At 35.1% G+C, this 24,954-nt stretch overlaps 1 protein-coding gene across 5 annotated transcripts in view; it reads right to left on the bottom strand.

Annotated features, from left to right (window-relative positions):
* ABCB11 (ATP binding cassette subfamily B member 11) overlaps positions 1 to 20,645 on the bottom strand; it is a 74,778-nt gene extending 54,133 nt beyond the window's left edge. For all 5 annotated transcript variants that reach the window (XM_033112698.1, XM_033112699.1, XM_033112700.1 and 2 more), the window contains exons 1-6: positions 20,541 to 20,645; positions 19,589 to 19,610; positions 17,196 to 17,247; positions 16,162 to 16,400; positions 1,979 to 2,066; positions 726 to 859 (exon numbers count right to left, since the gene is read on the bottom strand). In XM_033112698.1, the coding sequence (XP_032968589.1) occupies positions 726 to 859; positions 1,979 to 2,066; positions 16,162 to 16,400; positions 17,196 to 17,247; positions 19,589 to 19,610; positions 20,541 to 20,616 (611 nt within the window). In that variant the 5' untranslated portion in view covers positions 20,617 to 20,645. The remainder of the gene's footprint in view (positions 1 to 725; positions 860 to 1,978; positions 2,067 to 16,161; positions 16,401 to 17,195; positions 17,248 to 19,588; positions 19,611 to 20,540) is intronic.
* Positions 20,646 to 24,954: the final 4,309 nt, after the last annotated feature.

Raw genomic sequence — 24,954 nt, 5'->3', positions numbered from 1 at the left:
AAAGGACGTTACCCAGAGATTGGAGAATTGTATTCTAGGAAAGTTATGTATCTGTCCAAGGTCACAGTAATAATAGGCAGGCTGAGTGCTGGAATCTAAGGGTCCCAACATTCAGTCTGCTTTCATCTTCACTGCACTACACACTGTCTTTCATCAGACTTCAAAGTTCAATTCAATAGGGTTCAACTAGTTCTAATTACTCAGGGCTCATTCAGAATTACTGAGGGGGCTGTTAATGACCCAAACTAGAATTTAGGTGTAAAGTGGATTTGAATCCAGTTTTTTTAGTTTGACTCTTTCTCAAACTATTATGGATTTTTTTCTTTTTGTGTTTATGTGCAGAAATTATCTCACCAGACAAAGCACAATAATTTGTTCTAATTGTATTGTTTTTCTAATAGATACCTACATTGTAACATTCCTTCAATTTCTCTTTTTGGGGCCAAATAACCCTACTTTCTTTTAAACTCTGTTGTATAATACTTCATTTCTAATATTTGAATCAAGGGCCTACTAACAATATTGTAGTAGTCTGGCTTTCAGTTTACAATGATCATATTTGATAAAGCATTACCTATGAAAAAACCATGCTACCTATAAAAGCCCAATGTAAAAGACAAAAAAAAATAACTGAAAATGTTTCCAATTCTTATTTAACTTAGAAATAAGACATTTATTATCCCAAAAAATCACACATACATTAAAATGTCCTACCAGCCACTTACTCAGAAAATCTTGTATTTAGCTCTCCCACTGAGTTGCAGTCGAACCATCCTATGTCCATTCTCATTATTTTCCTAAAGTAAAATTTTCTCATTTTCTGTACCTGACGAGCTGAGGCAATTACCCAAAAGCATATCTGTAAATGAAGCAAGAAATGTTTAGTTTTCCAATATTAAAAATAGCCATTAATTCCTTCTCTTTTCAGAAGAAAATACATTCACTACAACAGTTGAGGAAAAGAGGAAAGTAATTCACGAAAAGCGTCTTCCTAGGAGCTAAGGTGTGAGCGCTGGCATCTGCTCCTCCACGTGGAGCTGAGCAGAGTAACTGCGAACAGGGAAGCAGAAGATTTGGATCTGAATCCAGCTCTGCTACTTTCAGACTTAACCTTATTAAGCTTCACTTTCCTTGTGTGTGAAATAAGGCTCACAGTGCCAAAAAGTAAATTATTGCTCTTAAATCTCTATTTCTGCATGTCAATTTTGAATGAATTGTTCCCCCCAAAAGCCTGCCAACAACCATTTATGCTTTGTTTTCAAGCTGTTGGCCAATGATTATCAGAGGAAGTAAGACAAAAATTATGTCATAAGCAGGGAATCTACTGAGACTTCCCCCCAATCAAATAAAATAAGCCTGTCATTAAAATTCCCAGTGCCAGAATGGGAAAAATTGATGCAATTCCTTCTTTGTGGAATTCTTGAACGAACGGGAGGTGGAGACATTAATTTTTTTCTATACAAGAAGGCAAAAGATGAAATGCTTTTCTTCCTTAATAAATGTTAAGTAACTCCAGGCCCTTCCATGGCTTAAATCTAGAATATGCTCTAGATTCAGTCTACAGAATTTGGGTTGGAATTCAGTTTGGTGAGACTTTAGGAATGAAAGAGAAAAATAAAATGAAATTTGCTTTTCTCCAACTCCCCATGCCCAGCTTTCTCCAAACCACTCATGTTCTCTCTACAAATACACCCATCCTGTCTATTTCTCAGTTTAGAAGAGAGGGTAAAGTGGGGAGTGCAGGGAAGAACAGGACATTGAAACTAAAAATTTATTCTCCATCTCTCCATCAACCGTAACTGCTTGTATTCTCCTCCACATTTGAGAGAAAGAATCCTTCCTATTCTCTCATTTCCCAAAAAATAAGTCTGAGGTCTTTAAGGACTTCTGAATAACTTAAAAGTTAAAGAGTACACTTTACATTTCTTTGAATGTCTTTGAACACAAATGTTGATCAAGAAATAGAGGTGCTACTAACTTGAAAATATCCTGTGATAAGTACTGCGACAGCGGTTCCCGCATAGTAACTGGCAAATTTGATCATTTCACTTTCAATGTCCAGCAACCTTCAAAATAAGGGAAAAAGTGTTAAGACTCAACAAGGGATCAAGCTGCAAAGAATCACATTTGTGGGTACAGAGGAATTTAAAATATATATAAATGTTTCTTTTAAATATGGGTAAGGCATTTTATCAGTGTAGAATTATAATCAATCCAACCAAATCCCTAAAGAGATCGCATGGTACCAGTCACAGAAAAGAGGCCCACCCCCTTCATTTTTACAGGCAGAAATGCTACGGTTGTGAAACAATCAATTGGCAGTTGCTGGAAGCCAGAGGACCCTAGATGGCAAACCAGTGCTCTGTTTACTGAGTTCCCTTCACTTGTGCTCGTTATGCGTTTTGTTTTATTGCCATCTTGCACTATTATTTAATATCTTTATTGAATATATTTATACTGAATATATTACATATAAATATATATTACATATACTTATTTTCATTTGTTCGTCTTGCTAGTAAATTAAGCTGCTTGCTCACACTGCCTGAAGCCTGGTATAATAACTTCCACATAGTAGGTATTCAATAAATGTTTCTTGAATTTGCTTTGACTTTCAAAATACCAATGAAGAAGAGAAATAACTGCCTTGGTCCACCCTCTGACAATCTCCAAACCAGCTAATATGTCTGTGTTCAGCATATTCCCAGTGTTTCGTGATGATTTAAGGAAACCCCAAGAATGAACATGACCTAGAAAATCATCAACTTTTATATATATATATATATATATATATATATATATATATATATATGTGTATATATCTATCTATCTATATATCTATATATATATACATATATATGTGTGTATTCACAATTTGAGACTTTTACAAAAACTAAGTATCTCTGTATACAGTGTATAATCTAGTATTATGTATAAATGAGTACATACTCTTAGTTTTCTATTTGTGAAATGAAATTTGGGTGCCCCAAAACAAATCTATGAGCATTTGTCAAAAAGGTTTTCCTAGACTTCCTGTGGAACATTAGTTCTACAGACACTCAAAGCAGAGGTGGTAAATCACCTGTCATGAAAAACACAACTGCCAATTATAAACAAACCCATGTGGGTTGAGAGTCCTGAGCACTGAGCCAGCCCCAGGATTTACCAGAGCAAAGTTCAGGAGAATTATGTCATTGCTGGGTGGTGTGGAAAGACATGTGTAGTTTATGATTCTTTTCATTCCTGAGGCACCCCAAATATAAATGTTTAGCTCATTTCTATTTTATTCTTGGGAAGACTACTTGAGACTGTTTCTGGAACAACAGGGCAAACCTATCAGAAAAACAGAGAGGAAGGAATAGAGCAGGTTGGCTGCAGGCTGGCTTAGCTCCTTTGACTGCACACCAAACTCTTCATCATCTGTGGGGAGGAAAGCTCTTGTAAGATTAGAAAATCCTGGAAAGGATTCTATAGTGCGCCGGTGATTTGGACCACAGAATGGGCACAGCAAAATTGACATACCATACATCCGCTTGAATAAATTAAGATTCCCCTGACTCATTTGTTGAAGAACAAAGAGGGGAAAGAGATGGCAATTAGAGGGAAAGGAAAGAGATATTTTACAAATTATTAATATATAAGGATTCTTACCTTGCTTTTTATTGAAAAAATAAAATAAATGCATCATAAAATTGAATCACTCAATTTACACCCCAAGGTTTCCAATTTACGAAAGCCATAGGTTTTTCATTTAAAATACCGAGGAGATCTGTACGGCAAGGTGCATTGCTTACTAAGGAGTTTTTCTTTCAGTGGTTGTCATGCACAGTAATGGTCGTACTGACACTAGAGTGAACATCCGCACCAACTCTAAAGTGAGCATCACAAGCTGGCAGAAATGTTTTCGTGCCCCAGTTTTAGCGTGTGGGAGGCTCTGTATTCCTTAACGCATGGGACACTGACCTATGGACAAATGGCTTATCACTAGTTAAAGTCGCTAGAACGTCCACATGCTACAGTAGCATATTGCCAGAATGGCGAGCTCTTCATTTCATTGACTCCACAATTTTTTTCCACCCAGGAAGCTATATTTGTTTGTATGTTTGTTTGTTTTATTTTTAATTAACTTTGTATTTTGAGATTAAGTGTAGATTTCGTTGCAACTGTAAGAAATAGTACTGAGAGATTTTGTATGCCTTGTATCCAGTTTTCCCGCAGTGGTAACGTCTTGCAAAACTATAGAACAATATTGCAACCAGGATGTTGACATCTGATCAAGATCAGAAGTTCTCATCACCACAGGATTCCTCATGTTGCTTTTTTATATCTATACATACTTCCATCTGGCCCCTCCTCTTCCTCTAACCCCTGATAACCACTAATTTGTCCTCTATTGATATAGTTCTATCATTTGAAGAATGCTGTATGAATGGAATCACACAGCATGTAACTTTTGGGATTGGCTTTTTTTCACTCAGCATAATTCTTTCAAGTTTGACTAGTAGTTCATTCCTTTTTATTGTTAAGTAGTATTTCATGGTATAGATGGATCACAGTTTAATGACTCACCCATTGAAGAATGTCTGGGTTGTTTCTAGTTTTTGTCTATCATAAATAAAGCTTCTGTAAACCTTTGTGTACAAGTCTTTATGTGAACATATGTTTGCATTTTTCTGGGATAAATCTCCAAGAGTAGAATTGCTGGGTCATATAATAATTTGTGATCATTATGACAATTAAAAAATTTCAATTTTGATGAAGTCCAATTTATTGATTTTTCCCTATGGATTGTTTTTGGTGGCAGGAGGAACAAGAGCTTTCTCTAGCCACAGACCTGAAAATGGTTTTCTATGTATTTTTTAAAAATTTCATACTTTATTTTTTACACAAGTTTATAATCCATTTCGAGCTAATTTCTGTGTAGGTTCATTTTTTGCCTATGAATGTGTAATTACTTCAGCACTATTTGATAAAACTTCCTCTTTCCTCCATTTAATTGCTTTTCCACCTTTGTCAACCATCAGTTAGACATATTTGCTTGAGTCTATTTCTGAGTTCTCTAGTCACTCCTCAGTCAATACCACACATCCTTGATTGTTGTAGCTATATAACATGTCTTGAAACGGGTAGATTGTTTCCTCACATTTTATTCTTCTTTTTCAAAATTATTTTAGATTTTCTAGTTCTTTTGCCTTTTCATGTAAATTTTAGAGTAACCCTGTCTGCATCTACAAAATATCTTGATTTTGATAGGAATTGTATTAAATCTGTATGTCAATTTGGGGGAGTTGACATCTTTACTATATTGAAATTTCCAATTGATTAACACGGTATGTCTCTCCATTTATTTAGGTCTTTGATTTCTTTCATCAGCATTTTGCAGTTTTCAGTCTACAAGTCCTGTACATGTTTTGCTAGATTTATACCTAAAAATTTTAAGCAGTTGAAAATGGCATTATATTTTGAATTTTGGTAACCACACGTTTGTTGCTAGCATATAAAAATAACATAGAATTTTGTATGTGCATCTGTGACTTTGCTGATCTTATTGGTTCCAGGAGATTTTTATAGATTCTTTGGGATTTTCTGTGTTGAAAAATCATTTCATCTGCCTAAGGCAAACTAGTCTATAATTCTGACAAACCCAGTATGTATAGTAAACTTTTATACACACACACACACACACACACACACACACACACACACACAAATCATGTCATCTGCCAATAGTGATGGTATTTCTTCCTTTTACATCTTTAAATTTTTTAATTATAGTAAAAAAAACACATAACATAAATTTTACCGTCTTAATCATTTTTAAGTGTACCATTCAGTAGTGTTAAGTATTATATCAGTGTTCCTTTTATTTCCTTTCCTTCCTTATTGCACAGGCTAGAACTTCAAGCACTGTGTTAAATAATAATAGCAAGAGCATATATCCTTTCCTTTTTGCCAGTCTTAGAGAGAGGTACCCAATTTTTTACTATTAAGTATAATGCCAGCTGTTGAATTTTTTGTAGATGCTCTTTTTTAAATTGAGGAAGATCCTTCTACTGTTAGTGCTCTAAGAGTTTTTATCATGGACGGATATTGAATTTTTCAAATGCTTTTTCTGCATCTGTGGAGATGACCATGTGGTTTTCTTTATTAGCCTATTACCATGATAGATTACATTGATTGTTTTTCAAATATTGAACCAGCTTTGCTTTTCTAGAATATACTCAATGTGGTTATTGTGTGTAAATCTTTTTGTACCTTGCTGAATTCTATTTGCTAATATTTTGTTAAGATTTTGCATCTATATTCAGGAGGAATAGTAACCTGTAGGTTTCTTTTTTGTAATATTTTTGTCTGGTTTTGGTGTCAGGATAATATTAGCTTCATAAAGCAAACTGGGATGTGTTCCCTCCTATTATTTGGCAAATAATGTATAAAATTGGTGTTATTCTTCTTTAGACATTAGGGAGAATTTTACCATGAAAACTTATATCCTATTTGTTGAGCTGTAGTAGTTTGTGTTTTCAAGCAACAGGTTCATTTCTCTAAGTTGTCAAATTTAAGTGTGTAGACCTGTTTATAGTAGTTCTTTGTTATCCTTTACATGTCTGCAAGGTCTGCACTGATCTCACCTTTCACTCGTAATATTGGTAATTTTATCTTCTTCCTCTTTTCTTTGTCAGCCTTGCTAAAGGTTTGTCAATTTCATTGATCTTTTCAAAGAATCAGCTCTTTGTTTCATTGCCTTCCTGGATTTTTTTTTCTGTTTTTCTGTTTGTTTGTTTGTTTGTTTGTTTTTATTATACCCTCTCATCTGCTTGCTGTGGATTTATTTTGCTCTTTCTTTTTTAGGTTCTGAGTTGGGACCATAGATGATTAATTTGAGACATTCCCTCTTTTGTAATGTATGCATTTAGTGCTATAAATTTTCCTCTCAGCACTAATTTAAGTGTGTTTCACAAATTTTGGTATTTTGTGTTTTCCTTTTCATTCATTTCAGTTCAATTTTTAGAAATTTTCCCTGGAGACTTCCTCTTTGACCCAAGGGTTATTTAGAAGTATTTATTATTTCCAATCATTTGGGGTCTTTCCTGCTACCTTTCTGTTATATATTTCTACTATGTTGGTGCAAAAGAAATTGCAGTTTAAAAGGCTAAAAATAATTGCAAAAACCGCAATTACTTTTGCACCAACCTAATAGCTTGATTCCATCATAGCCAGAGAACCCACTCTATATTACTTCAATTTTACATTTGTTAAGGTTTGTTTTATGGCCCAGGGCATGGTCTGTCTTGGTATATGCTCTATAGGCACTTGAAAAGAATGTGTATCCTACAGTTATTGAGTGGAGTGTCCTATTAATGATTAGGTTATGTTGGTCACTGGTATTGAGTTTTTCTATATCTTTGCTGATTTTATGTCCCATTGTTTTATCAATAGTTGAAAGATATGTATTTAAGTCTTTACTATGATTTTAGATTTGTCTATTTTTCCTTTCAGTTCTGTAAGATTTTGCTTCACATATTTTGCATCTCTGTTGCTTGGTGTATACTACATTTAAGATTGTTATGTCTTCCTGGTGGACTGACCTTTTTATCATTGTATAATGACCCTCTTTGTGTCTGCTAATTTTCTTTGTTCTGAAGTCTACTTTATCTAATATCAATATAGCTTCTTCTTTCTTTTGATTAATGTTTGCATGATAAAACTTCTTTCATTCTTTTTTTTAACCTGCCTATATTATTATAATTAAAGTGAGTTTCCTGTAGACAGCATATAGCTGGTGATGCTTTAAAATACGTTCTGCCAATCTCTGTCTTAGCTGGCATATTTAGACCATTTAAATTTAAACTAAATACTGATATGTTAGGGCTCAAGTATGTTATTTTAATCTTTTGTTTTCTATTTGTTCTTTCTTTTTTATTTCTCTGTTTCTTTTCTCATGCTTTCTTATGGGATAGTCAAACATTTCTTAAAATTCAGTTTTGATTTATCTATAGTGTTTTTAAGTGTATATCATTGTATAGCTTTGTTAGTGGTTGCTCTAGAAATTACATTATAAGTATGTCACTTACTATAGTCTGTGTTGTCATTTTACCAGTTTGAACAAAGCATAGAAATATTACCTCCCTTCATATACCTTTATTGTCTCCTGTTAGTAATATAATTGTCTTTACTATTTGCAAATTATACACGTCAGACAGTGTTATAATAGGACCATTTCAGATAGTGTTATAGTTTTCCCCCATCAAACATAATTTAGAAAACTCAAGAGGAGAAAAGTCTACTGTATTTATGCATGATTTTGCTAACTATGTTCTTCCTTTCTGATGGCCAAGATTTCTTCTTTTATTGTTTTCTTTCTGTTTAAAGAACTTCTTTTAGCCATCCTATAAGGGTAAGTCAGCTGGCAATAAATTTTCTTCATTTCCTTTATCTGAGAATGTCTTGATTTCCCCTTCCATGGGGGTGGTAGTGAATGTCTTGACTCTCTGACCCCACCCTAGAAGGTAGGGGGAGAGAGGCCTCATCACAGTGGGCGATGGTTCTTGTCTCCACATGTTCTCCACTGATACCACAGGTGTGGGGAGTGGCTGATTACCACTTGGCAAGGGTGGAAGTCTAGGCTCCGAATTCAACATTTGCTGCCATGGGTGAGAGTGAGGTTACCTTTTTTTTCCTCTCTCTCTGTGCTGTTTGTCTGGAGAAGAGTAGTTACTGTCTAAAAATTTTCTGTTAGGCTTCCTTTTTCTGGTCCATTATCTAGAGAAAACAGGATTTGGGAGGAATATTTTTTTGTTCTATACTCATTGGTATTTCCAGGTTGCCAGCTTCCCCAGCATCCAACCTGGTATTTATGAAGCTTAAAGAAAACCAGGGAACTTGCAACCATGTCATTACTTCAGTTGTGAGAGCTCTAGTCATTCTGCCTACTTTTCTTCACTTTTCAGAGTATTATGATCATTTTATATGTAATGGATTAAACAATCCAATCAAAAAGTAGAGATTGTAAGACTGGATTAAAAAACTAACTAACTAAAAAAACCAACAAGTTCCAACTATAGGCTATAGGAGACACATTTTAGATTCAAAGATACAAACAAGTTGAAAGTAGAAAAGATGGGAAAAGATGCATCATGGAAAAGAGAAACCATAAAAAACCAGGAGGGGCTATACTAATATTAGACAAAACAAATTCTAAAAATTGTTGTTAGAGATAAATACCATTTTATAACGATAAAAGAGTCAATCTATCAGGAAATGCTAACAATTGTAAACATATATTCACTTAACAACACAATCCCAAAACACATGAAACAAAGTCTGACAGGTTCAAGGGAAAAAATAGTCAACAATAATAGTCAGTGACTACTATAATTCCACAATTGCAGTATTGGATAGAACAACGAGGTAGAAGATTAACAGAAATAGAAGACTTGAACAGCATTATAAATCAACTAGACATTACAGAGATCTTTAGAACACTCCATCTAATAACATCAGAATACGCATTTCTTTCAAATGTACATGGAACACTCTCCAGGATAGACACATGCTAGGCCATAAAATAAGCTTCAATAAATTTAAAAGGATTAAAATAATACCAAGTATGTTGTATGATCACAATGAAATGAAAATAGAAATTAGCAAAAATTGGGGCAATTTTGCAAATATGTAGAAATAAAATAATATACTCAGAAGTAACTCACCAGTAAAAAAAAAAAAATCACCAGAGAAACTAGAAAATACTTTGAGATAAATGAAAATGAAAACATAACATACAAAACTTATGGGATGCAGCTAATGCAGTTCTTAGAGGGAAATTTATAGCTCTAATTGCTCATATTAAAAAAAACTTAAATCAATAATTTCATGTCTCTTCTTAAGACACTGGAAAAGAAGAGAAAACTAAGCCTAAAACAAGCAGAAGGACAGAAATAGTACAGAGCAGAGCGAAAGCAAATGAAATAGAGAATAGAAAAATACAGAAAATACAAAGAATAAAGCCAAAGTGATTGCTTCACAAAGATAAACAAAATCAATAAACCTTTAGCTAGACTGACCAAGAAAAAAAAAATAGAGATTTAAACTGTTAAACTCAGAAATGAAAGATGGACCTTACTACTGATTTTACAGCAATAAAAAATAATCATAAAACAAATACTTTAAACAACTCTATGCCAACAAGTTAGATAACTTAGATGAAATGCATAAATACCTAGAAAGCACAAAACTAATGAAACTAATTCAAAAAGAAATCAGATATCTGACTAGATTTATAACAGGGAAAGAGATTGAATCAGTATTTAAAACCTTTCAAAAAAGAAAAGCTCAGGATTGAATCAAATCCTTCATTGATAAATTCTAACAAATATCATGTTTCCCCGAAAATAAGACCCAACTGGACCATCAGCTCTAATGCGTCTTTTGGAGCAAAAATTAATATAAGACCTGGTACTTTATTGAATTATATTATATTATATTATATTATATTATATTATTAAAGACCCGGTCTTATATTATAGTAAAATAATCCGGGTCTTATATTAATTTTTGCTCCAAAAGACGCATTAGAGCTGATGGTCCAGCTAGATCTTATTTTCGGGGGAACACAGTATTTATAGAATTAATGCAATTCTTCACAAACTTTTCCAAAAGAGTAAAAGAGAAGAAAACACTTCTCAACTCATTCTATGTGGCCATTATTACTGGATACCAAAAGCAGACAAAGACACTACAAGGGAAAAAAAAATACAGGTCAATATCTCTTATAGATATAGACACAAAAATCCTCAACTAAATACTAGCAAATCAAATTCAGCAGCATGTTAAAAATATTATACATCATGGTCAAACAGATTTACCCAGGAATACAAGGGTGTTTGAACATTGGAAAATCAATCAATGTAATATACCATATTAATATTAAAATAGACAAAATCACATCATCATCTTAATAGATTCAGAAGAAACATTTGACAAAATTTGACACCCCTTAATGTTAAAAACACTCAACAAACTAGGAATAGAATGGAATTTCCTCCCCGTTATAAAGGGCATCTATGAAAATCTCACAACTAATGTATTACTCATTGGTGAAAGACAGAATTTTTTCCTCCTAAGATGACAAACAAGACACAGAATGTGTACACTTACCACTTTTATTCAACATTGAACTGGAGGTTTTGGTCATAGTAATTAGGCAAGAAAATGAAATAAAAGATATCTGGATTGGAAAGGAAGAAGTACCAAAATTTCTATTTGCAGATGACGTGATCTGGTATGGAAAATCAGATTACACTAAAAACCCATTAGAACTAATAAATAGTGCAGCAAGGCAAGGTGTAGGATAAAAGATCAACATATGAAAATAATTGTATTTCTGTGCAGTAGTAATGAGCAAAGTGAAAATGAAATTAAGATAAAAATTCTATTTACAATATCATCAGAAAGAATAAAATACTTAACAATAAATTTAACTAAAGTGCAAAATTTATATTCTGAAAAGTTCAAAGCATTGTTGAAAAAAATTAAGGAAGACCTGAATATATGGAAAGACATTCCATGTTCATGGATCAGAAGACTTAATTTTATTAAGATGGCAACACTCCCCAAATTGGTCTACAGATTCAATACAATCCCTATCAAAATCCCAGCTTACTTCTTTGGAGAAATTAAAGAAACGGATCTTTAAATTCATATGAAAATCCAAGAGATCCAGAATACCCAAAACAATCTTGAAAAAGAACAAAGTTATTATAGCAGACTCACTTTCTAATTTCAAAACTTACTATAAAACTACAGTAATTGAAACTGTATTTACTGGCATAAAGACAGACATATACAATAGTAGAATCGAGGGTTCAGAAATAAACCCTCACATTTATGGTAAATTGATTTTGACAAGGGTTCTGAGACTATTCAATGGGAAAAGCATAGTCTTTTCAACAAATGATGCTGGAAAAACTGTCTATCCCTGTGGAAAAAGTTGGATCCCTACCGCACACCCTATTCAAAAGTTTACTAATAAATGGAGCATAGGCTTAAATATAAGAGCAAAACTCTTAAAAATCTTACATAAAACATAGGTATGAATCTTCATGTCCTTGGATTGGCATTGGTTTCTTAGATATGACACCAAAATCACAAGCAACAAAAGAAAATATAGATAAACTGTACAACAATAAAATCAGAAACTTTAGTACTTCAAAAATCATCATGAAGAGAGTGAAAAGTCAACCAAAGAATGAGAGAAAAAATTTTGCAAGCCATATATTTGATGAGACTTATGTTTAGAATACATAAGAACACTTATAACTCAATAATAAAAAAATATATAACCGAATTTTTAACTGAACAAATGATATGAATAGATATTTCTTCAAAGAAAATGTACAAATGGCCAATAACTACCTAAAAAGATACTCAACACCAGTAGCCATCACTATTAGCCATGCATATCAAAACCAAAATGAGATACCACTTTACACTCACTAGTACAGCTATTGTATTAGTCTCCTTTGGCTGCTGGAACAAATTACCACAAAATTGGTGTCTTAAGACAAGAGAAATTTATTTTCTCATATTTCATGAGGCCAGAAGTCTAAAATCAGCTTCATTGGGCCAAAATTAAGGTGCTGACAAGGTTGTGCTACCTCTAAAAACTCTAGTGCAGAATCTATTTCTTGCCTCTTTCAGCTTCTGTTAGCTGCTGATATTCCTTGGCTTGTGACATCACTTCAATCTTCTCCTTTATACTCATTTTGCCTCTCCTCTCTATAGTTAAATCTCCCTCTGCCTCCCTTTTAGTAACTTTAGGACACTTGTGATTGCTTTTAGGGCCCATCCCAAGATCTTTAACTTAATCACATCTGCATAGACCCTTTTTCTTACATAACGTAATATTTATAGATTCCAAGTATTAGGACCTAGATATTTTCGGGGGCCATTATTTAGCCTGCTAGAGCTACAATCAAAATATAGATAACAACAAGTGTTGGTTAGGATGTGAAGATACTGTATCTTCCATACACTGTTAGAGAGAACGTAAAATGGTACAGTCCCTTTGAAAAACAGTCTGGCAGTTCCTCAAATGATTAAACATATAGTTACGATATGATCCAGCAATTCTACTCCTAGCAATTCCTAGGTGTATACTCAAGAGAAATAAAAACACAAGTCCACACAAAACCTTATGAAAAAATGGTTATAGCAGCATCATTTGTAATAACCAAAATATGGAAACAGTCTAAATGTCCATCAACTGATAAATTAATAAATAAAATGCAGTATATCCATTCAAAGAAATATTATTCAGCAATAAAAAAGAAGTGAATTACTAATTCATGATACAACATGGATGAGCCTTGAAAATGTTACGCTAAATTAAATAAGGTAGTCAAAAAGGACCACATACTGTATGATTCCATTTATATGAAATATTCAGAATAGGCAACTCTACAGTGACATAAAATGGATTAGTAGTTGTCTAGGGCTGAGGGCAATGGGGAATTAGAGAATGACAGCTAAAGTGGATAGGGTTTCTTTTTTGTGGTAATGAAAATGCTCAAAAATTAATTGTGGTGATGGAAGTACAACTCTGTGAATATAATAGAAACCACTGATCTGTACACATTAAATGGGGTGAATTATATGGTATGTGAATTGTATCTCAAAAAAGTTATTTTTTAAAAGTGTGTGGTCTTAAAATGTCTTAAGTGTCTTACTTCAAAAAAGAGTCCTTGAATGCATAAGCTACATGTACATTGCTAAGAAAATAGACTGAAATCTGAGAGAAAGTACAGGCTCAGATTTCTACCTTGATGCATCCATATGTGGTGCAAGTAAAAACATGAGCTTCCCAATGGCTGTGGTAATCAGCCTCCAAGAGCCCCTAATGATTCTTATCTCCTGGTATTCATACTCTTGTGTAGTCCCTTCCCAAATTGTACCAGGTTACTGTGTAACCAATAGAATACGGCAGACATGATGGTATGTCACAAGACTGCAGCTTCCATTTGAGTGTTTACACTTTAACTGGATAAAAGTAAACTGCCTTGTGATATTTGGACTTCCTCTTCTTTCATCTTCTCTCATTCTTTTACCTTATTGTTTGACTATTCTGAGCAAACAAATTCTGATCAGCTAATCAAAAGGCCTAATGTTCTGTAATCCTTTTCAGTATTATTCACTAAGAGCCATTTGAAAGGCTTTTTCTTACAAATTCCATCCAATGGATTACAACTGATGTGTGGAAACCAGTATTATGAAAGAGAAAACCCAGCTCTTACCACTACACATGCGTGCTTATGTTGATAAAATCATTGAGTTGCCCTGCATAGTCCAAAACTAATATACATATTATAATGAGTGGAGAAATTGTACTTTTAGTGATATTTTTTTTTTCAAGAACGAAAGTTGTGAAAGAGTTGGGTAATTTTGGAGCATATTAACTACTTACAGGTAGAAAAATGTCCTCTCCTTTCTCCTCTGTCCCACCCAAGTCCATTTTCACAGCGACGTTACTACATAAAAACTAAACAACCAGTAACTCAGGAGTGTAACAGTATCACGTCAACGACCATAATAACTTACAACTAAAGTGCTGAACTCATCAAAGAAGTTCCTGGAAGAGAAATAGCCTAAGAAAGGTGTGGTCTACATAATTTCAGTTATCATACGAAATTTGTTTTTAAAAAAGGGCAAATCTCCACTGACGTGCTTGGTACCATGTGGATTCAGTCAAAGCCTATGAACTTCTGAAAGTCCTTACTTGTTTTGCACTATTTGTTCACCTTCAAGTATATGGCTCAGAAAGGTGTGAGTAAGGTGTAGCCACAGTTAATTCCTTTCTAATGAATGCTAGTGATGCAGACATTAAAGGTAGATTCATTCTTTAATTCATCTAATAAATATTTATGAGCACATCATATCATGGATGTGTCTCTGATTTTTGCCCCTCTAACGGTTATTTCCAAATTTTAAGACATAACAGAATAATAATAATAATAATAATAATAATAATAATAATAATAATAAGTTATAACAGGATATACTTTCAGGAATTTTCCCTTGAAAAATTTTATCTTCCTGAGTGTCATTAATATTTTTGGATCAATTTACACCATACAGAAGTCTGAATGCATTTTCTTTTCAAATGGGGAAGTGATTAACTTTACATTTTATAGTCATATCACTGTGTAAAAAGCAGTTCATTTCTGCCCTCCAACATAAATGAAAGACTCGAAAGCCTGTCATTGAAAAGAGTCTCTCTTTTGTGCAAATTGTTCTGAGTCCTATTCCCAAATTTAAAAAAGAAGCATACATATTTAGACATTAAGAAATGTATCTCTCTGGGGCAGCCGGTTAGCTCAGTTGGTTAAAGCACAGTGCTCTTAACAACAAGGTTGCCAGTTCTACCCCACATGGGCCACTGTGAGCTGGACCCTCCACAACTAGATTGAAACAACTACTTGACTTGGAGCTGGTGGGTCCTGGAAAAACACACTTAAAATAAATAAAAGTTTACAAAACACACACAAAATTATTTCTCAGGAGTAGTCTTAGTATTTTTTAAAGTGTAATTCTGCACATTTATGTTATCCGGTACTTTTCTCTCAAGCACTAACCAGTTTGCAACTACATATTTATCTGAAAGATCATTGGTTTAATGATGGTTTCGCTGACTAGACCTAAGCTCCATGAAGATAAGGACCATGATTCTTAAGATAACCACTGTATCCTTGACACACAAGTTCCTGGTACATGGCTGGTGTACAAAAATCTTGGTTGAACGAGTGAGTGAATGAAAGATTCTAAGAGGAGATAATATTATGCAAGTGTCAGTGATTTAAAAGGATTTGTTCATGATCTGGAATCAAGCCTGTAGACATTTTTAAAAATGAAAGTGACAAAATATCAATTCATCTGAGGGAACTGTTCCAAGTATCTATCTAGCCAGGACGTGCCCAGCCTTTGATTCCCAAACTTGAGTGTGTGGGTTCAAACATGCCAATCAGCTTGTTCTGGCCCTGGGGAAATTCATGTTTCTGTTTGCTCTGTTAGATGTCATTCCAGCTCAGTCAATGAAGTCCCCTTTACAAGTTTTGAATTACAACTTAAGATACGAACTGAAAAAGTAAAAAATGAAAAATAGCAGCCTACCCACAGCGCAGTCCATTTGTCCCGTTCTGGGGGAGGGAGCCGTTGGTCCACACTATGGTGTTATTCACACATGCTTTTCCAGGGATCTGGAGTTCTTGTAATTCAGTGTCATAGTCAATAAAAACATCTGTCATGGTGCCAAAAATGAGTAGCACGCCTGGATGGGCTAATCCATGGAGAAATGCGCATAAACTTCCCACAGACATCAGCCAAATGTCAGTCGTTGAAGAAAATCGAAACTTGAAAAACAAAGGATTCAAAGATCATCTATGGGTGAAAAGCAGGAGAGGTAGGAGGACTATGTAATTTTAGTGACTAGATTCTGATAAATAGTATTCAACACCAAGTTCTGTGGGAATCATCTTAACTGAACAACAGAGTTCTCACTAGTTATAGCAAAATAAACAGTATATCAATTATCTAAAACGTCACACTCTTACATTATTATTCTGTGTGATTTCTTTCCTCGTCTCTGATCCTCGTCTCTGAACTCATTCTCTTTATCTTAAAAGCTGACTTTAGTCTTAGCCCTATATCCACAACTTAAGGGGGAAATAGTCATGGGCACTGATGCCATTGCCATGTATATATGCTCTCTGGGGCATTCAGCAATAGCATAAATCGGTTCCCAGAACTGATACTGACAGTAAAGATGCCTATGTGTGCCTAACAATGCCTCTACCCTGAGCAAATCTGGAAAAAATACCTATACAATGGAATTTCTAAAGACTTGTCATAAGAATACATATACATGATATGATTACTGTGATGATTTTCTTTACTAAAATGATAATTATAGGCCTAGTGATTATTTCCCAGGACAATTTTTTATCTACCAAATAGAAATCGTGTGTTTAATCAGTAATATATTTCTAACTACCAGTCAGCATGTTATCACAGAGACAAATTTGATTGAAAAAGTAATCACTGTAGTTAAAAACCTGCCAATATGACTAAAAATTTAACACCTCCTCCATGATCTGAACAATTCACAGTTGCAAAACGTATGTCATAAATCAGCACAGTTTTATTACCAATTGAAAGAAGCCAACTTGACTGCTGTCACCTTTCTTCTTATTTTGTAACCTGTGGAGAAAAATATAGGGATTTACTGACCATCCTTTCCAAACAATAAGAAATTCTCACTTGGTGCTGATTTTATGAGTCATTCTTTAGAAAGAAAACAAAAACAAAAACAAAAACAAAAAAAGGAGCCCACTGGCTGAGAAATTCTTGCGAAACCTGTTATCTTAAAAACAAGCTTCTATTCTTCAGATTTACCTCTTCTAGAGATTTCAGCGTAGCTAATCTCATGTTCAGTAGAGATTCATTGAGGTTTCTCTGAGAGAAAATAAAAAGTACTCTGCACTCCAATAAATAATTATTGGAGCTCAAACTTGAGCCTTGACCTATTTCTACCTACATTTTCTTGTGGGTAAGTTGAGGTGGTTGGATTAGCTGATTTAAAACTCCTTCTATCATTTAAAAAGATTTATAACTATATTAAACAGAGTTGATATGATGAAAAATTCCAAAAACAAAACCCTCCCATGCTGTCCAATAGAATCATATTTCCTTAGTATTTCTTGTTCATTTCATTTCTCCTAAAATTTTTATTCATTTCATTTCATTCATTTCATTTCTCATTCTTATACTTAACCTGCCTTTGCCTTCTCAACTCCAGGGATCTCTACTTCACCTGAGTCATGCATTCCTGGATACACCCTGACCTTGTTTTCATCAGGAACGACTCTACTCCATCTCAGGCTGGGACTACACTGGCATCTTGTTTTCTCACTTCCTTCCTCCTTCCACACCTATTTGTCACTTCAGTGGAGACCTGCAGTCCCTTACACCCTTCATTTAGTATAATTGCTAAAACCTATCACGATTTTGCTTCCTTCCCCAAAGGAATTTTGAATTCCTTTGCATTCCAGGTGAATCACACTCTCATCTTCATCCTCAATTATTTTCCTCAAATCCTTCCGTGGAAACCCATCTCTGCATCTGTCCAGCTGTTTGCCCTCTCCTCCTGAAGCTAGGCTCTGGTCCTACTGGAGGCAACCTCTCCACCATGTGAACTGATGTCAACATATGCCGTGCCTAGCACTCGGTTGCCCTCCCTAAGATTTCTTTCCAGGTCAGAGTAGAATCCAAAGTCCTTGCCAAGACGCCCAACGCCCACCATGATCTGGCTAATTGGCTCTCTGACCTGGTCTCCTCCGACTAACCTCCAGTTGTCACCACCTCAGCCACCTGGTCTCTTTGCTTACCTTCTTTCATACCAAATTTGTTCCCACCTCTGGGCATTTGAACTTGCTATTTTCTATCATCAGTCCTCTCTTCAGATAACTGCATGGCCAATTCCCTCACTTCCTTCAGATCTTCCCTCAAAAGTCATTTTCTCAATGGTGCCTTCCCTGACCAAAGTCTAAAATTTCAACTTTCCCTGCACATCACTTCATATCTCCATTCCATGTTTACTTTTTTATTTGTAAAAAGAAAGTGATAGATTATCGCTAGCTACCATACTATATATTTTATTTATCTACAGTGTTTATTATGCCTCCATCACTGAAATGTAATCTCCTCAAAGGCAGAGATTTTTGCCTATTTTGTTCTTTTCTGTATCTTCAGCACCTGATTTTAGTGCCTGACACCTTAAGTAGGCCCTCAATTAATATTTGTGAAATGAATGAATGAATGAATATGATCTGCAGCCTTAGCGCAATCCACAACATTGTACTTCATCCCTCTAGAGATTGTTTCCATTACCCTCAGCATCTTTGTCAAACTTTGCTCTGATCTTCTCATTCTACATTACCACATCTATTGTCTATTAGGAGATAGATTCATCTCCTGCTAATGTTACCACACCCAACGCTTCCTTCTGCCATGAATTAAAATTTCTTAAATACCTTCAACCGCTCCCTTTCCACCACCTCTGTTTCAGAAACTTGCCTGGTGCCTCTCTTCTGTCTTCTAAACTAGACTCCATCTAATCCTGCCTTCATGCCAAAGTATGATTAAATGTTTTATATGAGAATTTAAACTCTTAAACTAAACAAAAATATCTAACAATTAAATTTTAGGTTTCTACTATTTGCCTGTAGGAAGAATTTTGGATTTGGGGACCTCCCTGATGCCCATGGAATCATACGTGTCCAACTTTACCTCTGTCCACTTAGGTCGAAAATTCTGTGGTTTTTCCTAGATACACAAGGGAGATTTGGGCCTAGTCCCGAAGGATTTTCCAGAAGGTTTTCAAATCAAATTATAGCAATGTTTTAAAGAGAAAAAGAATTGATTATCTATACCATTTTACAGGAAGTACAATGTGCATAAAAATATTATCTTTTTTTGTACCATTTATAGGAATATTAAGGAGTTAGACTAGAAAAGATGCACTGTTGAAATAATCACTTACCGTGAACTCTTGTCATTGTTATCTGTCAGAATAAAAACAATGCATAAAGCAATTAATAACGACAAAATGCAAGAGTCATTAACAATTTTACTCTGGAAAACATTTTTATAAATTACTTTTATTCATGGAATATTGCAAAATGATTATTTGTTTTCCTCCTTTCTTCCATTCTCTCTCTCTCTCTCTCTCTCTCTCTCTGTCTGTCTGTCTCTCTCTCTCTGTCTGTCTCTCTCTCTCTCTCTCTGTATATACACACACTGATTCCCCTGGCATTTTAATTTAATTTAATTTAATTAATAAATCAATAAAGACACAGTATAGTATATGTGGAGATCAATATCTTGGGTATTGTAATCAGATAGAACTGGATTAGGACTATGGCTCCATTCATTATTAGTCATGTGATATTTGCCACGTTTTAAAAAATTTATCCAAGTCTCACTTTCTTCTTCTGTAAAATGTAAAATCATAAGATTTGTTTTGAAAAAATGAGAATTGCTTAGAATCATCTGTACTCACTACTGGTACTAGTGCTACAGGTCCCTTTCACATTTTTTCATTCTAACCAACACAATCTTGGTACAGTTCCTCTCAGGGAACAACACTCATGAAATAATTACTACTATAATTAATTATAACAATATATGAGTAAAGGTAGTAATGATAGCCAATGTTGGAAACAATCCTACTCTACTCTGCCTAGAAAAAAAATATTTATAGGTGAGATACTTTCATTCACCCATACTTCGTGCATTTTTACCTTAGCATTTTCAGACATTCCATTACATGGATTCTAGGAAGAACCACCCATTCGTGTGTAAGGAACACATCCAGTAACAGTTCTAAATAGCATTGATAATTTTTCTCGGCCCCTTGAAACTTCACTAGCTTATTCCACTTTTGTTCTAACCTCTCTTTGTACAAGAAATAGTGAGAGAAAAAGGCCACATACATGATTCATCTGACTCAAAACCACGATTCTCCTCTCCAAATTTCTTCACACTGCGAAGAATTACTGAGTCTGACATGGTAGTTGCAATCTGCAGCCAGTCACTCTATAAAATAAAATTAAAGAATCATTGCAATTATTGTTTTTCTCTTCTTTAACAACTTAGCCAACTGAAAGGAAGACGTGGTTCAAGAAATAGCCTTGACTAACAATCTTAGACAAAAACAGGTTTTTTAAGTGGTTAATAACTCCATGAAAGAGTCTAATGATTAAGAAAGATAAACCCAAACCATCGATTATGATTTTTTCTTGCTGATGAATGGATAGTTCCTTTTTATTTATTTGTTCTTTCTGCTTATCTGTTCATTCTTTTTCTTTCTTTATTTTTTTCTTCCTTCCTTCCTTAGTCTCTCTCTCTCTCTCTTTTCTTCTTTCTTTTTTACAGTAAAAATAATAATAATAAAAAAAAACACTAGAAGGTCACAGCCAACTGGAGACATTCTTGAGTCAGTATAGCTAACAAAAGATACTCAAATACTAGTGGGTAGCCTTTAATGCTCCTTTGTCAATGAAGCCCCTAGATCCAGGATACAGTAAGTCCAATGTGGACCAGAAGAACTGCCACTCAACTTATTTTATAAAACAAGTATAACTTTGACATCAAAACAAACAAGAATGTTATAAAAAAAAAATTAAAGCTCCTTTCCAAATAGATTTAAAACCACTAAATGAGATATGCTAAGTATAATTCAGCAGTTTATGAAAGCACATAAGGAGCAATGTTGAACTCAGGAATATCACGATTGTTCAATTTAAAAAAAAAAAGATCATTTTGATAAATGCAGAAAAAATATTCAATAAAGATCTGTATGTATTCCTGATTCTTAAAGTCCTATAAAATTAAAAGAATTATTACTTTGCAACCCCAATGAATAAATTTTAGGAAATGAGCAGCAATGAGTACTAAAACCATTAATCAAAATACTGGCAAAGATTGAATATCCAATAGTACAAAGTGTTGTGAAAATGTAGAAGAAAGACATTATATTAAGTCATCATATTTCTTTAATGTCCTCTTGCCTAGGACAATTTCTCATAATTCGCTTGTTTTTAATGACTTTGACTATTTTGAGGAATATTGAACAGTTATTTTGTGGAATGTCCCTTGAAATGGGATTCATATGAGATTTTTCTCATGATTTAACTGGGAGTGTGTATTTTGGGGAGGAAGACCACAGAGGTAAAGTACCCTTCTCATGACATCATGTCAAAGGTACTATGAACACGATAGTATCTACCAACATGCTTTAATAAAAATTAAATTTTTAAAAATAAATTCAATATTAAGAAGCAGAGTGAGAAACATGATTTAATTAAGTAGCTTATGAGGTCAGTACATATAAAAAAATTAAATGAACCACATTCAAAATTATTTTATTCCAGAAAATTTGTTCAGTATAGCAGTATTACATTCAGAGACTGCAATGTTTGTTTGTTCTATTGATTTTGATATTTTAACCCCAAAAAAATTTTTTAGAAAGCAAAGAAAGAAAATCTTTGATAATGAGAATATAATAAAACAACTTTAACAATAGTTAAATATTGCATCTTCTAATTTTAAAATAAGACATTTTTAAAAAATTCAGTCTCCAATTACATATTCCCTGGCTTAGTTCTTCATTTAAAAAGGTGTAAATATTTGGCAGTATTTAGCAGCCACTGGCATAGTGTCTTGCCTGTGAACTTCAGAGTCTCACAGATCCTACGGCTTCACTCTATGTTACCAGATATGTTTTTTAACTTATTTCCAGGCCCTAATTTCTCCATCTTTCGAGTGAGGGACTGGTGATGATGGTGGTAAATCCCACTATGCAAGACTCATGTGAAAATGAAATAAAACTGTTTCTGTACATTAACTGGCACAAATGGAGAAGGTAAGCTAATGTTCCCTTTGCCTTCCAAGCTTAGAGATCCAGTACCCCATCCCACCTCCTATTCCCTCCTTCTAGTGTCATTTGTAGGAATGTATGCTGTGTTAAGGAGGAGAATGCTGATCAACCAACATACTCTTTTTGATTTCACTCTCTGTCCCCTCAGCAATTCTGTACATTAGGTCTCACATTAGATTTGCTTACCTTTTCCTTCTTGCTGAATGTAATGACTTTTGTGATCTCTATTTTGCTATTAAAAAATAATATTCTCAAAGACAAAAATTCATGCATAGCATGGATTTCTATACGCATAGCAATGTCATGCCCTTCAACTAAAGACCACCAGGAATATACCTGTACCTGAACAATCTGGACTTATTACTCATTGCAGCAAAAGAAAACATATTGTGGAGGACCGTGTGTTTCTCAGAAAGAGGGTGTTAGGAAGAACATATTATAAGACTTGGGTTTTAGTTAGGTGATTTGGGAAAGGGTCCAAGGAAGTGGAGGTTTGCTCCAGATTGGATGCTGTCCAAAAGCCAGAGCAATTTTATGGTTAGGAAAAGAAACAGCAGGAACTCATTTAGCAAGAGAGGGGATGTTTGGTATTTTGTAGGCTGCTCAGTGACTTTGTTTTGTCCTGTACATTGGACAAAATTATGAGTTGTGCTTGCTTTGTCTCATTTTATCCTGGTCTTAGAGTGACCTTGTCTGAGGTTGGTGAGATGTTTAATTTTATGTGTGAATTTGAGTGGGGTAAGGGATGCCCATATAGCTGGTGAAACATTATTTCTGGGTGTGTCTGTGAGTATGTTTCCAGAAGAGATTATCGTTTGAATCAGCAGAAGATCACCTTCACCAGTGTAGATGGACATCATTCATTCAACCCTTTGAGGGCCTGAACAGAACAAAAAGGCAGGGAAACTGGGGGTGGAAGAACTGAATAGACGTTTTGCAAAAAAAATCCAAATGGCCAACAGGTATATGAAAAGATGCTCAACACTCATGACCAGGGAAATGCTAATCAAAACCACTATCAGACATCATCTCACACCTGTTAGAATGGCTATCATCAAGAAGACAAGAGATAACAGGGTTGGCGAGGATGTGGAGAAAGAGGACTCTTTTGTACTGTTGGTGGGGTATATTAGTTCTGCCACTATGGAAAACAGTATGCAGGTTCCTCAAAAAATTAAAAATACAACTACCACATGATCCAGCAATCCCTCGTCTGTGTATATATCCAAAGGAAATGAAAATAGGATATCAAAAAGATATCTACACTCCCATATGTATTACAGCATTACTCATAATACTCAAGATATGGAAACTACCTAAGTGTCTGTCAACAGATGACTGGATAAAGAAGATGTGGTACACACACACACACACACACACACACACACACACACACACACACAATGGAATACTGTTCAGCAATGAGAAAGCAAAGAATTCTGCCATTCATGATAGCATGGATGAACCTTGAGGGCATTATGCTCAGTGAGATGAACCAGACAAAGAAAGACAAATATTGTCTGATATCATTTATACGTGGAATCTGAAAAAGGTGAACTCATAGAAACAGAGAGCAGAATGGGGATTACCAGAAGCTTGTGGGTTGGGCAGTTGGAGAGATGTTGTTACAGGGTACAAACTTGCAACTAGAAGATGAATAAGTTCTAGAGATCTAGTGCCCCGCACAGTGATTACAGTCCACAACACTGTATTGTATACTTCAAATTTTCGGAGTCTAGATCTTAAATGTCTTCACCACAAAAAGAAATGATAGCTTTGGCATTAAAAAGATCAGTGGAAAAATGGCGGTGTGAGGTGGGCTTCTTGAGTTCTCCCCTGGAAGTTACCATGAATTGAACTCATCTATAACTCTTCAAAGGATTCTCTGCTCATCACGCAGAACAGCTAAGAGATATACAGGAGGATTACCTGAAGGTGGGCAAACCAGAGGAGCTGGGGAAGAGGGAAGGGGGAAGTGCAGAGATGCAGCCTTTAGGCACAGAGATGTGGCCCACAGCCGCGAAGACACGGGCCCCAGGACATAGACCAGAGATTTCCAACAGCCAGGCTGTGTGCTCTCTCCCTGCGCCCCACAGTTCTGACCTGCCACGGGATCAGTAAAGAGGACGGCGGAGCCCAGAGATTGAGGCACAGACCTCAGCTGAGAACTGGGCTCTCATGGTCAGGTGGAGAGCAGAGAAAGCAGGGTGCCTAGACCCTTCCCCCCACTCTCCCATAGCTCTCCTACCCCCTGCTCTTCCAGTTTTAAACTGGTCCCAGAACGGAAAGGAGTAGTGTCAGATTACAGAGGAGCTGCAAACCCCAGGAACCGGAAGAAAGCCAGTTTGTAGCTGTGACCAAGAGAAGAGGCTGGGAAGACTGTGACACTGCTGGGCTGGCCGGGGAGACAAAGGCACCTGTTTACCCAGCTCCCACCTTTTCGCAGTGGCTCTTGGCAGGGCAATTAG

The sequence above is a fragment of the Rhinolophus ferrumequinum genome, chromosome 8, assembly GCF_004115265.2.
Source record: "Rhinolophus ferrumequinum isolate MPI-CBG mRhiFer1 chromosome 8, mRhiFer1_v1.p, whole genome shotgun sequence".
NCBI classification, from domain to species: Eukaryota; Metazoa; Chordata; class Mammalia; order Chiroptera; family Rhinolophidae; genus Rhinolophus; species Rhinolophus ferrumequinum.
This window is presented reverse-complemented; position numbering and strand designations above follow the sequence as displayed.